Here is a 14,303-nt window from a genome sequence, read left to right on the forward strand (position 1 = left end):
GAAAATAGTTTAAGAAACCTTCTATGAAAAATTGGGACAAGTTTTAAGGGATGGAGATTGGAGATAATTCTTTTCATTGATAGTGTTCAAGTTTGATCTTGATTATAGCAGATATTTAGCCTTAATTATCCATTGCAACCAAGCTAGATTAAAAGAAGCATGATCTGCAAAGAAACCCTAATCTTAATGTTGTAATTTAATAAATTGGATACTTAAGGTTATACTCCGTATTACGTATATTGGTTATCTTCTTATATAAATCACAAGATGAGCAAAGGTGCCTATGTATCTAAATATAGGTTATAAGTACACCCGAGTGTAAAATGTTGGAAAGCGGTTATAGTTGTACTTTATTTTTCCTTTTCTAATCTGCCATTTTCCTGACATGTCAGATTGTCAGTTACTATAACACCCAACCCCCTCAAATAAAGAAATCACCGACCACTGCCAAACATCAACACTAATAAAGATTATTTTACTCATGTTGGAAAGAAGTGAAGACGATGAACAATTTGAAACAACAGTATGGAACTCACATTATCAAAATATGGTGTCCAATTCTACAGTTATTGCTGTCGAGTTCAGACCCCAATACTAGTTTCTAAATCACATTTTCATAGTTCATCCTTTCAAGAATTTTATTTCTAACTGGCCTGATACAAAATTAATACACTGTATAAACTAAAATCTTACAAACATAATACAAAAGAATGTGGCGAAAACTCAAGCTGAAAGCATTTTAATCTTGATTCGAATTTGAGTGTGGCGTATGCTCTAGATAATCCATAGATGGCAACTCAGTGCTTGGCAAACCTTTCCAAAACATCAAAGTAGTCTGGGAAGGTTTTGCGGGTGCACCCTGGGTCGTTGATGGTGACGGGAACATCAGCACAGGCAGCAAGAGAGAATGCCATGGCCATTCGGTGATCATCATATGTGTCAATGGCTGTCACGTTTAGTTTCTCAGGTGGAGTGATCACACAGTAATCAGGTCCTTCCTCAACGGTTGCCCCAAGCTGAAAATTATTAAAGTGAACCAAATGAACACCAATTTATGTCAAATGCAGTTTTCAACAAAGTTTAAAACCTACAAGAAAGTGTAATATCCAACAGCACTAACCTTTCTTAGTTCTGTGCAAATGGCAATCATCCGTTCTGTTTCCTTCACTCTCCAGCTAGCAACTGTTCATTCACATAACAAATATCACGGCCCATTTTTCTTGTACACATATCATACATGCTAAAGGAAGTATAGTCGTATAGACCACAAATGGTTTCCGTCACCAATAAAACCAAATCACGCTCTGTTCCCATCACCAAAAGAAAAAAAAAACTTTACACTGGAATGGTGAATTTGTGCACATATGTAATAATTAGATAGTATACTTTAGACCACAGACTATATTGACTATTTCAGACACTACATACGACTGATACGAGTACTTAAGTGAAACAAAACATTTTGAAGTAGTGTCCAGTCGAGACAGTGCAATTACATCATGCAAATTACATTTTGGTTCGTGTGTGCGGTGTATCAGCCCCTATACATGCAGTTGGTGTTTCAGTTCAAGTCTTCTGATCTGTCCCTTGAATTATACGGAATACCAGCTAAGTTAACTGATATTACCAATCATAGTAATCTCGCGGAGCATTAAAAATATACAAAGATGTCATTTCATCACACATTTTTTGAATCATAATCTTTTGAGGCACTTGGCTAATTACGTTTGGTAGTGAGAAACTCAATGCCACACAAGTGGTCCATCACTCTTTAATTGTACCAGAAGATGCCGCATATAGCTCTTGGGAACAACAGAAATCACAACTTCCAATCATGGGGCAGTGACAACTTAACCACCATCAGAGAAAACAAAAAACAAGTTGGTTGTTGTTTACACTTTCCAAAAACAAGACAAATCCAAATTCTCATTAGCCTGACACACTAATTGTCATTATCAATTATTAATCAAGGTCCGTGTGCAAATATTTAAGTTTGATCAAGTACCAAGGAATCCACAAATGGCATAAGAAGATAGCCAAATTCGCAGAATGAAATTGAGCATACCGTCTCTGATGGCAGTGGGCCCATCTGCATACAGGGCAACAACAGCAAGAGTCATTGCGACATCTGGCATTTTGTTCATGTTGACATCAACGGCGCGCAAGTGTTTTCTTCCAGATGAATCCCTGGGTGGTCCAGTTACAGAGACACTGTTCTCTGTCCAGGTAACCTTGCAACCCATTTTCTCAAGAACTTCGGCAAATTTTACATCACCCTGTGTAAAAGTGATGGGACAAGTAAGATGCTAGTCAACAAAAGAGTATTGGATATAACAAAACACGAAGCTGAGGTATATGGCTATACAAAATTATATATAAAATGCTGACCAATCTTTACTAGCAAAAATGGTTTATTGAGCTGCAATTGGAAAGAGTTAATAGAGAGTGTCATAAACTAAAATCAAAGAATATAAAGTCTTGATCTTTTCTTTTTTATAAGCCTCCCATCTTGAACTTTTCGTAACATTTATCAAATTTGGAGTGTCAAACAGTCCTGCTTATGGCAAGAAATCGAGTATAAAAAAAGTTTTTTAGAGCTAAGCTGAGAGCTCAAAAAAGGGCTAAGTAATGATGTGAAAGGCTTTGAACATTACCTGTAAACTGCTTGTTCCACAACCCTCAACAGTCACAGTTCCACCAGTGACTGCAGCCCCTGCTAGGAAGTAACTAGCACTTGAAGCATCACCCTCAACATATGCATTTCCAGGAGATCTGAGGTAATATAATTCCATTTTAGTATACTAGTGGAGTGACTTTAAAGGACACAGTAACAGAGACGAGACTTACTTGTACTTCTGACCACCTCGGATCAAGAACCTATCCCAGTTAGCACTATGCTCTACTGACACACCAAAACGTTCCATCAACTTTATTGTCATCTCCACATAAGGTACAGAAATCAATTTATCAATGATTTCAACTTCAACGTCTCCAAGACCTAAAGGTGTTGCCATGAGCAGCGCAGTCAAATATTGGCTACTGACTGATCCTGAGAGCTTAACCTGCACAGAATATGTTATATAAAAAGGCATAAATTAAATGGAAAATAGAGCTTTTCACATCACAAAATGAAATCCATAGCGATTAGTAATAATTTTTTTTTTTTAAAAAATAAATTAATAACCAATAGGTACAGTGTGCATTCAAAAAAAATAAAAAAAAAATAGGTACAGTGTGCAAAAGACATCTGGAATAGGCTAACATACAATGACAAATGCAGCATTTTATTTAGGAATCTTTACTAAGAAAATTTTAAAGCATTAAAGCATCACATAACTCAACATTTTCTCTAATTCTTGAAATAACTTTAAATTTATATGAAGCAACTAAAAACATGTGGAGCTTTGCTAATTGCTGGAGTACCAGAGTCACTAAAACCTCACAATGATAAGAAAACAATCACTGGAAAACTTTTTAGGCTCAACCAAAACGCAGTCAATCTTTTACAATCCGATTTGCTGCAGGGAACAATGTAATCACCAAAATCGTTATCCAACTTTGCACTTCTCTTCCTTACCTTAAATGCAGTCATCACATATAGTACCCATCACCAAAATTCAACTATCCAAAATATAAAAATCTGAGCAAAGATATCAATGGAAATTTCTTTTGAGGACAATATAGAAGTATTAGCTAGTAGCTACTATTTACATAAACCAAAAACCAGGATACCCTTTGAATCTCAGATACGAGAAAATAATTAACATAAATAAACAAAGGTAAACATAATTACAAATCAATTTCATACACACGTAACACCAGATACCTCAATCGACCTAGACATTAGGATACCAAATACCATTCGGATCTTAAAAGTAACTTATACAACTTATCCACTCAGATAAGAGAAGATTTAACCTTTTCAGCTATTCTACTGTTGCTTACTACCAGATTTACAGCATAAATACATTCTCCCATATAACATGTCTCCGGAAGAGCTTGCTATATTAGAAAATCATTAAATAAAAACCCAGGAACCCATCACGTCCACCCCACAAAGCCATACATCCCAAAAATTGAAAGAAAAAGAAACAGAACAGGGCAGATTTATATGTTAAGGAAGTACTGCTGAGAAATCAGTGAGTGCAACATCAACTCAGTTACTTATTAAAAAGGTTTTTTAAAAAATGTCATTACCTTTCCCCCTGGAAGGCCCCCATTAGCATTAACCCGGACAGGAGGACAATCTGTGCCAAGAAAACAGTCAACATCGGCACCAAGTTGCTTCAGACCAGCTACCAAATCCCCAATGGGTCGCTCCCTCATTCTCGGCACTCCATCAAGTACATAACTGAAGAGACCAAAAGAAAGTATCAGAAACTAAAGCACAGGGATATTAATGTCCAACTGTGGAAACCATTTATAAGAGCCAGCAGATTGCCTCCTACTTCACTAATACATTTCATTCTTTAGTACTTTCATGCTCAACCCTGATCAATAAATGTAAAATTATGGCATACTATAGCAATCTTGTTACTAGTATAAAAGTCAAAAGCTCAAAACATTCTCCCTAGCTCTAAAATTTACACCTAGTCAGTCAAGATGATTGTATGTTGTTTTTCCAACTTATAATATAAGCAATCACATCAGAAAGCAGCACCTTTTTCTGTCTCCAGTGTTGTTCAAAGTTTGCTGAGCTGAAATCAACAAGAACCCTGGAAAGGTTGCAAATTTCACACTATCTAGACACAAGTGGCTATAGAGCCCTCAATTAGGGGTGTGCTATACAATTGGACTACTTATAACTATGGCTCCCAACACATGCTCAAATGAGGAGAAACATCACCCCCTCCCCCCCTTTTTCCCTCCATATAGCTGCAACTGCAGCACTAAGAAACAGCTCCCTAGTAGAATAAAAGAACATTAAACAGCCTAGCAACTGACAGAAAGATATAGTTAGCAGTGCATAAAAAAACATTATAACACAAACCTAGAATTTCCTCCGGCAACAGCAACTGCAGCTGTCAATGGACGCATTGCTGTTCCTGCATTTCCAAGGAAAAGTTCAACTTCACCCCCTCCCTCTTTACCAGCAGGAAATAGACCACCACAACCCTCCACAATTGCCCTTTTGGCTGTCTTATCATCCTCCACATTTAACCCAAGAGTTCTTAGTGCATCCAGCATGTAACGAATATCATCACTGTATAGCAAGTTGTCCACCACTGTTGTCCCCTGTAGCATAATTTTAGTTAGGATGCTGAGAATTATAGGAAGTGGAAAGAAAGTTTGGGGCAAAATGAAAAAAAATTGGAGGAAAAAATACAGCACATATGATGCAAACTCAGAATAATAATAGAGTAAAAGTAAAGGCATATTAACCAAAGACTAATAGCATAATTTCATATGGTGAGTTTTGATAATCTAGGAGATAGCAGGCTTAGTAGCAAAAATATGCAAGTAGCTGCATCTATTTGTCAATGGCATATTAACCAGCAAAACAAAAGATTCTTTCATCTCTCAGTGAATGGCATATTAATTAGCAAAACGGAGGTCTTTCCCATCCCTCATGCAGAAGGTCCTCAGAACAGATATTGCTGATTGAACTAGGAAGGAGGATGCTTTCTCAGAGCTTCACAGGTTGTATATGCTATGTTAGCATGTTAAGAATTGTGAGACGTAATGCAATCTTAGGTTGCTTCGGCATAGTCTGGGTTTCCCAATAGAAAGCGGTAAAAGTGTGAAATACTTCCTATTTCTTTTTCATTTGCACTATGTGGAGTTTCATGGGTACCAATACACAATCTTGACCATGAATATATTTAATTATCTTCCAGTGAAAATTATAAAATGTTGATGTTTTGAAAGTATATACCGAGACAAATCTAACAAAATCCCACATGACCATAATTTTACTTATGTAAATATCATGAAATTTATTCAAAGGAGATTGTGAATAGCATAGAAATCCAAATTGTGCAAAGAATAAAGAATGGATGAAGTATAGATTATTGATGCTAAAATGGACTTCCTACCTACAATTTCAAAGGGGTAGGGATCATCCAAAATGATAATTGTACCTCCATCACAATGAAAAGAATCCCATGGGCAATATTTTCTAAGGGTGCGATTCTGCTATCTGCATTGCTGAAAGACTGTAGATGTTAAGGTCTTTTGGTTTGAGGACAGGAGGTGTAATGTCATACTCCATATTGGAGAAAGAGGTGTTAGTATATCAGCAGCTGCTGATTATGACACACGGGTCACAAATACGCTGCAGTTGGAGATTTGTTATACCCATGTTCCTATCAGTTAATGTTGTTTCTTCCCTTATAGAGGAATATGGTTCTAAGATGAAACGAAACAGCGAAACACGCACGTGGACACAGAGCTCAATTAGTTACTCCTATCACTGTCAAACAAAATACACTAGAACCTGTCCCAAGGATTTCCAGTTAGCCAAGAACAGGGCAAAATTTGAGGCGAAACTGTAACTTTTAATGCATAATGAATTGAAAAAGTGATAAACTATCCCAAGTTTTTAAGCTTAAATCCTAGCAAGAATATGCCCAGCCCTCTAGTACCCCTACCCTTAAAACAAGATAAAGGAGGCAAAATCCTTAATCATCCACTTCAAACAATACCAAAAAAATCCATCCTCCATCATACTATAATAAATCTTCACACAAAAAAATAACTCATCATTTCCAGTATTACTCTATAATTCTCACAGTTCGTTAATCATTTAAGAGCGCAAGTATCACATAATTTCTCACACAATCCAAACAACCAAAAACTCTAACTCTCACCATCCAATAACGTAAGAACTAAACGCATGATTCTCAGCTAATGCACAAATTAAAAGTATCAATAAATAAAGTTCTATCATAATTTTTTTTAAAAAAAACTAAAATTGAATCATCAAATATACAAATTCACAAGTAATGATAAATTAAATAATTGAAAACTACCTCAGCAAGGGCAGCTAAAAGAAGAATTCGATTAGATAAAGACTTAGACCCCGGCAATTGAACAGTGCCAGAGATCTCTTTAATGGGTTCCAACACAATTTCTGGGGCACTTGAAGATTTCTCAGCAGCTGGAGCAACTGATGCTTGAACCCTAAAAGCAACTGATGCTTGCCCACCAACCCTTTCATTTCTAAAAGACTTTAATTTTGGACAAAATCTCAAATTTGATCCAAATTTAACGTTTTTCAATGATTTGGGCATGTGGGTTTTGGGAAAATTGGGGCAAAATTGAGCACCTTGAACACCATTGTTAATGGTTGTAGCTTGAGACATTGTTGTGTTCAATTAATTTTTCTTACTTTTTGTGTTTGATGGTTGAAATGTAGGTGGGTTTTAGCCTTTTTAGAGGAGAGAGAAAGATGGGATTAAGCAGTTGAGGAAGACAAGAGGAGAGAAGAGGACTCACCAACCAAAATTTTGGTGGCCGAAGAGAGGGGGTTGGTGTAGTATGAATAATGGAATGAAAAAATAATGTTGTTGTGGTTGAATTTTGGGGTGGTTGGTGTAATACGAACTACGAAGTAAATTAAAAAAAAAAAGAAAAAAAAAGTGGGTAATGATCAATTGCTAAGAATGTTGAACCTTGAACATATGATTGTTTATATCACTCAATGTGATGGACTCTTTTAAAATTGGTTGTATAGATGTAGATATAATTGTATACTATGGGATTTTTTTTTTTGTTTTCGGTGAGTAAAGGTTTAAAGTGGAGTGTTTTACTAAATCGAAACTCTATAGGTCAACTTAACTCGGTTAGACATATGTTTAAATTTTTTTTTTAAATTGCGAATTACAAGAAAATAGAAAATTAGTTGTGTATATATTTTTGTGTTGGCTTAAGAAAGTGTTGAATCGTATATCTTTTTATAATGTTGAATTTCTAATATCAGGGTAGTGAAGGTACAAATAGTATACTTAATCAAATAAGAAAATGGTTATTGCTATTCTTTTTGAGAATTACTCCATACTATATATTATACTCGTACAATATTTTGATTTGAAATATTTTATTAATTTTATAAATTTATTGCATTATTTTTTGAGAAACTTTATATTGTTGCTAACACTTTAATTTTATAGTAATCCGTACTCTGTATTTCACATAACTAAAATTACGAAATTTAATAGTAAAATAGGAGAAAATTTACCTTTGATCTTTGGTTCAAATATGATGTATCGTTGCATGTCAACCCATCATTCCAACAACCCCATTGCCTAGGAAGAATTTTGCAATGGCTTGCACTTTCTTTTGCCAAATTGCATGGAAATGACATAAGAAATTTAGGTCCAAAAATTACTTCGACGTTACTATTGTGATTTAATGACCCATAAAGTTGTGATTATTTCTATAAATTTATAATTTTCGAAAATTAAAATATAAGATAATTAAAATGTTTCAATGAGAGAAAGAATATGATGCTTAGGGTGGAATATGCCACTCTTGTGTTAGCTACAAAGTACAAATCTACAATAACGAGTTTAGTTTTGTCAACAAACCAAGGAAGCACTACAAATTGTTCACAAGTAAATGACAATTAGATTAGCATATATACCTACCCACCTTTTCGACTCTTTAGCTTTGCTCATTTGTCGTTTTTAAGTTTTGATCAATTGTGACAGCCTTATCTTTATCACTAATTCCATTCAAACACCACTATCCTTACCTACCTCCCATGGGCAGCTAAATTGTTAGTTTTCATTTATTGGCTTTATTGCAAGTATAAATTTGATTATGTATGTGAAGAATTATTAATTTTAAAGGTCTATTTATCTTGTATATCTATCGCGAAATTTAAATGATGAACCCAGGTGAATAATGCACTCAAAACAAGGTGTTTCGGGGTTTTCTGATGTCCTGCGGGAGAGTTACAATTCCGAGACTGGAACCGGACGCCTGTACCTGCAAAATAACGGAGACTCCTGAGAGCTCCGCCTCCAACGGTCAAGTTAGTACCTGATTAAGGAGTAATTAATACGGAAATTAAAGTAATAAGATCTCTCTAGGTGAGAGTGTTTAATGTTGGTAATCTGCGTTGTTAGCGAGATTAGCCGGTTATTAGTGTCTTCCGTAACGTTTCTGTTCTGTTCCGTTCTTCAGGTGAGATTAATTGCTTGATCCCCTTTAATGAGGATTAATTAAGTATTTATAGTCTTGAGAAGCGTGCCACTCTCTAGGTTTAGGGTAAACCTAGAGCTGACCGGCCTCTAGACAGGATTGGGCCTTGTTGGCCGGTTTTCCCATTTGGCATGGGTGGACACGTGGCGTGTCTCAATTGGTCCGTAGAGGACGTATCTGTGATTGACACGTGGCAGGCTCCTATTGGCCTACGTGAAGGACACGTGGCGGAACCTGGTTGGTCCACTTGTCCAACGGTGATTGGTGGATAAAAATCCCCTAATCACAAGGTACAAAATAATAAAGATACTACCTTCGTTAAATATTAGTTGCAACTTTGGGGTATTATTTGTAAGATATAAAATATTTCAAAGTTACAACTAATATTTAACGGAAGTAGTATATAGAGTACATCTAAGATCTAAGTCATTTTCACAATATCAAATTTTAAGCAAAATCTGAGCTAGGGATTTTATAAATATGTTTGGATCAATAAAACTCTATATAAAGCATGTAACCACTAATCACAAGTTCACAGTAATAGATTAGGGCATGGGGTGCAATAAGGGGGGACTATCATTCCGAAACGACTGACACAGCTCGCACCATTTAGAAAACCATTTAAAGGCAATGGAATTAAACACTCGTAAAATCAACAGGCCTAAACTGGATAGCTTGTTATGCTTTAGCGTTCATCTTAACGAACACTATAGATGAAGATGATAGTTACTTAAAATCAATTACCAAATAGCACAAACTACAGAGGTTTACAAAGCTCAATATGCTTACATAAATCATAAACATCTACTCTGTGAAATGGCTTTTCTTTTAGGTCTTCCTCGAGGCTCAAACCTCAATTGAACTTGGCTCTGTTGGAAAACAAGTATTATCAAACTCTCTTATTATAAGATTCACCCCCTTCCAATACACGATACAAAAACTGTATGGAGAAAAAAGTGGGAATCGCGGCAATCAAAAAACACTGAGATCACCATGTCTAGCATAGTGATTTAGCTGCTTCAATGACGGCCTCTTTTGTGATTCCCAACTCCTTGTATATCTTCCCAGCAGGGGCACTGGCTCCAAACCGATCAATACCAATTGCCTTACCCTTGCAGCCAACATACTTCAACCACCCAAATGTAGTTCCAGCTTCAATGCTCACTCTAGCTGTCACATCGGCTGGCAATACGCTCTCTTTGTATGACTCAGGTTGAGCATCGAAGAGCTCCCATGAAACAAATGACACAACTCTAACAGCCTTTCCATCCTTTCTAAGATCATCGGCAGCTTTAGCAGCAATCTCTAGTTCAGAACCAGTTCCCATCAGGATGACATCTGGGTTGTTTTCCTTTGAATTGTCAGAAATGATGTAACCACCTTTTTCAACCCCTTCAATAGAAGTTCCAGGAAGCTGGGGAAGCTTTTGTCGAGAAAGAGCAAGAATAGAAGGGGTCTTTTTGTTCAATACTGCGACTCTGTAGGCACCAGCTGTCTCAGTACCATCTGCAGGACGGAACATAAAAACATTTGGCATGGCCCGGAAACTCGCCAAATGCTCAATGGGCTGATGAGTCGGCCCGTCTTCCCCAAGTCCAATAGAGTCATGGGTCATGACAAAGATGACCCCAGCCTGGGACAAGGCAGCCATCCTTATGGAAGCTCTCATGTAGTCTGTGAAGACAAAAAAAGTTGCACAATAGGGGATGAAGCCTGGGCTGTGGAGAGCAATCCCATTGCAGATGGATCCCATTCCATGCTCCCGAACACCAAATCGAAGGTTCCTTTCCTCAGGAGTATCCTTCTGGAAATTTCCAAACATCTTCAACAAAGTCATGTTTGAGGAAGCAAGGTCAGCACTTCCACCAAGAAAACCTGGAAGAACTGTCACAAGGGCGTTCAAGCATTGTTGAGACAGATTTCTTGTAGCATCACCAGGGCTCTCGGGGGTGTATGTCTGTAGAAGATCAGAAACAAGCTTTTCAATTCTACTGTCATACATCAAAAAGTATACAATCCAGAAATAGCTGTTCCTCAAGTACTATTCCATTATCAAAGCCTCAAAAGAATCAACATTAAAAGTTAGAACTGGAATTCTGTTAAGATATCAAATTATATAGTGTAGCTGTGTAGGTCAATACTAACCGGAAGTGCCTTCTCCCAGCCAGAAGGTAATTCGCCAGTGATGATAGACTTCAACTCTGCAGCTTCATCACTGTACTTCTTCACATACTCAGAGAATTTAGAATTCCACTCAGCTTCAAGGGCCGCTCCCTCAGAAGTGTGGCGGCTCCAATGTCTGCAAGGAAATCAAGATGAGAATTCAACCCAAGTAATTTAACTGTTTAGATGACGCAGAAAATTAAGTAAATCATTCACAATAACTCACTTTTTAACATCCTCGGGTACATGGAATGGCTCATATGGCCATCCAAGGTTGCTCCTTGTTGCTTCCACTTCCTTAGCTCCCAAGGCACTACCATGCACACTGTATGAATTTGACTTGTTTGGAGAGCCATAACCAATAGTTGTAGTCACCTACAATCACAAAGTTGGTAACCACTTTATTACACCACTGATACTCAAAAGCAGTAAGATGACTCATCCATGCAATAAAGATCAGGAAACATAGAAACTTTAATATTAACAAAGTTATATGACAGCCCAACACTGAAGTGATGATATGCACCTTGATTAAGGTCGGCTTGTCCTTAACAGCCTTAGCCTCTCTGATTGCAGCGCGAATTTCATCGTAGCCATTGTTACCATTCTTGACCCAAATCACATGCCATCCAAGAGCCTCAAACCGTTTGTCAACATCCTCAGTGAATGCAATATCAGTGCTACCATCAATAGATATATGGTTGTCATCATAGAATGCAATAAGCTTTCCAAGTCCCCAATGCCCTGCTAGGGAACAGGCTTCCTGAGAAACACCTTCCATTTGGCAACCATCTCCGAGAATTGCATACCTAAAAGACCCAAAGGGAAAAGGCATGTTAGGATGAGAAACACAGCCAGCTTATTTAAAGCATAGGTAGGATAGAGGAAACCTACGTGTAGTGATCAACGATCTCCATATCAGGCTTGTTAAACCGAGCAGCCAAGTGCTTCTCTGCAAGTGCCAGCCCAACAGCATTGGCAATACCCTGACCAAGGGGTCCTGCAAAATCATGGAGGACATGATTAGAAATACAAAACACATAATACATTTTCGTTACAACAGTGAAAGACTGTGTTTAAAGTTTAATCACAAGTCCCAACCAGTGGTGACTTCAATTCCGGGAGTCTCGAAATTCTCAGGATGACCAGGAGTCCTGCTTTCCCACTGGCGGAAGTTCTTCAAATCTTCTTCCTGATATAAGATAATTCCAATGACATAAAGTGAGCTTTTTAGTCAGATAAGAATGCAATGCCATCTAGCTAAACAGGAAATATAGCTGACCAGAAAGTGAACATAAGAAAAAGCAAGCACCATCAAAAGTAAATTAGATACCACTCCATGAGAAAATGCCAAATTTAAAACTCAAGGCATCTTAGTAAAAGTCAAAGTATATAGCTCCTAATTGATTGTGAGCCGAAGTCAATGCCATTTTCTTGCACAATAGGGATAGCTGGGAATGAGCAACAAAATAGCCTTAGGTATCCCTGGAGTCTGGCTAGAGCTAGGTGCACCCAAGCGCACGACCAGAAGCTAGATGCACTGATTATCCAGTTTTCCTTAATCATCTTTTGCACTTCTAGCTACAATCTTCTAATTGTCACATCTAATGCAAATATGTTGATTCTTGAATATTACTATAAATTTGACACCGTTCCTAAAATAATACATAAATTTGACACCGAAACAAGCAGTCAAAAACCCTACAATCTACTAACCACATAATCACTAGACATGTACATCATGCAAATTATCACAACCACAAATTATCATACAAATTATATCAATAAAAACAAAATATATATAAACCCAAGTCAGCATCAATAAAATTAAGTCAACCAAAGAATTTCAAAGCAACTGATAATAATACTACCAAAATCAGAAATCAACATCACCAAGATCACAACATTCCAAACTAATGAAAGATACCCAGATCAAAACAACCAAACCCCATTTCAAATTATCAAGCAAACAATCGAAATCAACAAAAAGAAAGAAAGAGAAGAGAGAGAAAATTACAGTGACACTGTCATAACCAGCCAAGTGAAGGAGAGCATACTGGAGCATACACCCATGACCGGCGGACAAAACAAAGCGATCACGGTTAAACCAATAAGGGTTCTTCGGATTATACCGCATAACTTCATCGTACAAAATGTGACCCATCGGAGCACAACCCATGGGCAAACCAGGGTGACCCGAATTCGCCTTTTCGACAGCATCAATCGCCAAAAACCGGATCGTATTCACTGATTTATCGATCAACGTATCTTCAGTAGTGCCAGACTTGTCGAGGGATTCCACCGCCGAGGCGCGTACGGTGGCGCGTGGGGCCACACGCCGGGAGGTTTTAAGAGAGAAAGAAGATGATTTGAGGAAAGAAGAAGAAGAAGAGGAGGAGGAGAGAGAAAGTGAAGAAGGAAGACGGTTTGTGGGTGTTGAAGGGTTGCGAGAGGTGGAAGTACGGCCGGCGGAGATGGCTTGGGAGAGAGAAAGAGAGGACGCCATTGTTGGAAATGTAGAGAACGAAAGTAAGGTTTTGGTGGGGATTAGTGAGTAGAAATATAAGAGGGAGGAGAGAGAAAATTGGGCAACAACTTTTACAAATTTTGAAAAAAAAAGGGGGGTTGTTGGCCGTTTGATGTAAGGGAGAGATGATCAGGACTGGTTTTATTGGTGGGTTGGTGGAATTTTTGTATTTTTGGGAAATTTGATGGAAATATATTCTATTTTTAAACATATGAATAGATGATGATGATGAGATCATTTCATAAGTCACTTATGGATTTTAGTGATTAAAATTAAATGGAAGGAAAGAAAATTAAGTGGATTACATGAATCTTCATTTCGGACGAATGTAACAAAATCTCCAAATGTAACAATTCGATTTTCATGTATATTAATGCATAAATGTAATTTTAATTAAGCGCACGTCAATAGTGTAAAAGTTAACACGATATAAACTTATAACTAATACAGAGTAATAGAGGAAGTA

General features: G+C 37.3%; 2 protein-coding genes across 2 annotated transcripts; both read right to left on the bottom strand.

Annotated features, from left to right (window-relative positions):
* Window positions 1-511: 511 nt before the first annotated feature.
* LOC110721443 (3-phosphoshikimate 1-carboxyvinyltransferase 2-like) lies at window positions 512-7,535 on the bottom strand. The gene is made up of 8 exons (XM_021900592.1): window positions 6,972-7,535; window positions 4,991-5,235; window positions 4,198-4,351; window positions 2,848-3,062; window positions 2,655-2,772; window positions 2,066-2,276; window positions 1,121-1,182; window positions 512-1,016 (listed from the first exon to the last, which is right to left on the bottom strand). The coding sequence occupies exons 1-8, from the start codon at window positions 7,302-7,304 to the stop codon at window positions 798-800; spliced, it is 1,557 nt and encodes a 518-aa protein (XP_021756284.1). The 5' UTR covers window positions 7,305-7,535; the 3' UTR covers window positions 512-797.
* A 2,220-nt stretch (window positions 7,536-9,755) lies between these two features.
* Window positions 9,756-13,971, bottom strand: LOC110721444 (transketolase, chloroplastic-like). Its single transcript, XM_021900594.1, has 7 exons — window positions 13,328-13,971; window positions 12,412-12,502; window positions 12,205-12,310; window positions 11,837-12,119; window positions 11,537-11,685; window positions 11,293-11,446; window positions 9,756-11,104 (listed from the first exon to the last, which is right to left on the bottom strand). The coding sequence occupies exons 1-7, from the start codon at window positions 13,814-13,816 to the stop codon at window positions 10,145-10,147; spliced, it is 2,232 nt and encodes a 743-aa protein (XP_021756286.1). The 5' UTR covers window positions 13,817-13,971; the 3' UTR covers window positions 9,756-10,144.
* Window positions 13,972-14,303: the final 332 nt, after the last annotated feature.

This window comes from Chenopodium quinoa, unplaced genomic scaffold, assembly GCF_001683475.1.
Source record: "Chenopodium quinoa cultivar QQ74 unplaced genomic scaffold, ASM168347v1, whole genome shotgun sequence".
NCBI lineage: Eukaryota > Viridiplantae > Streptophyta > Magnoliopsida > Caryophyllales > Amaranthaceae > Chenopodium > Chenopodium quinoa.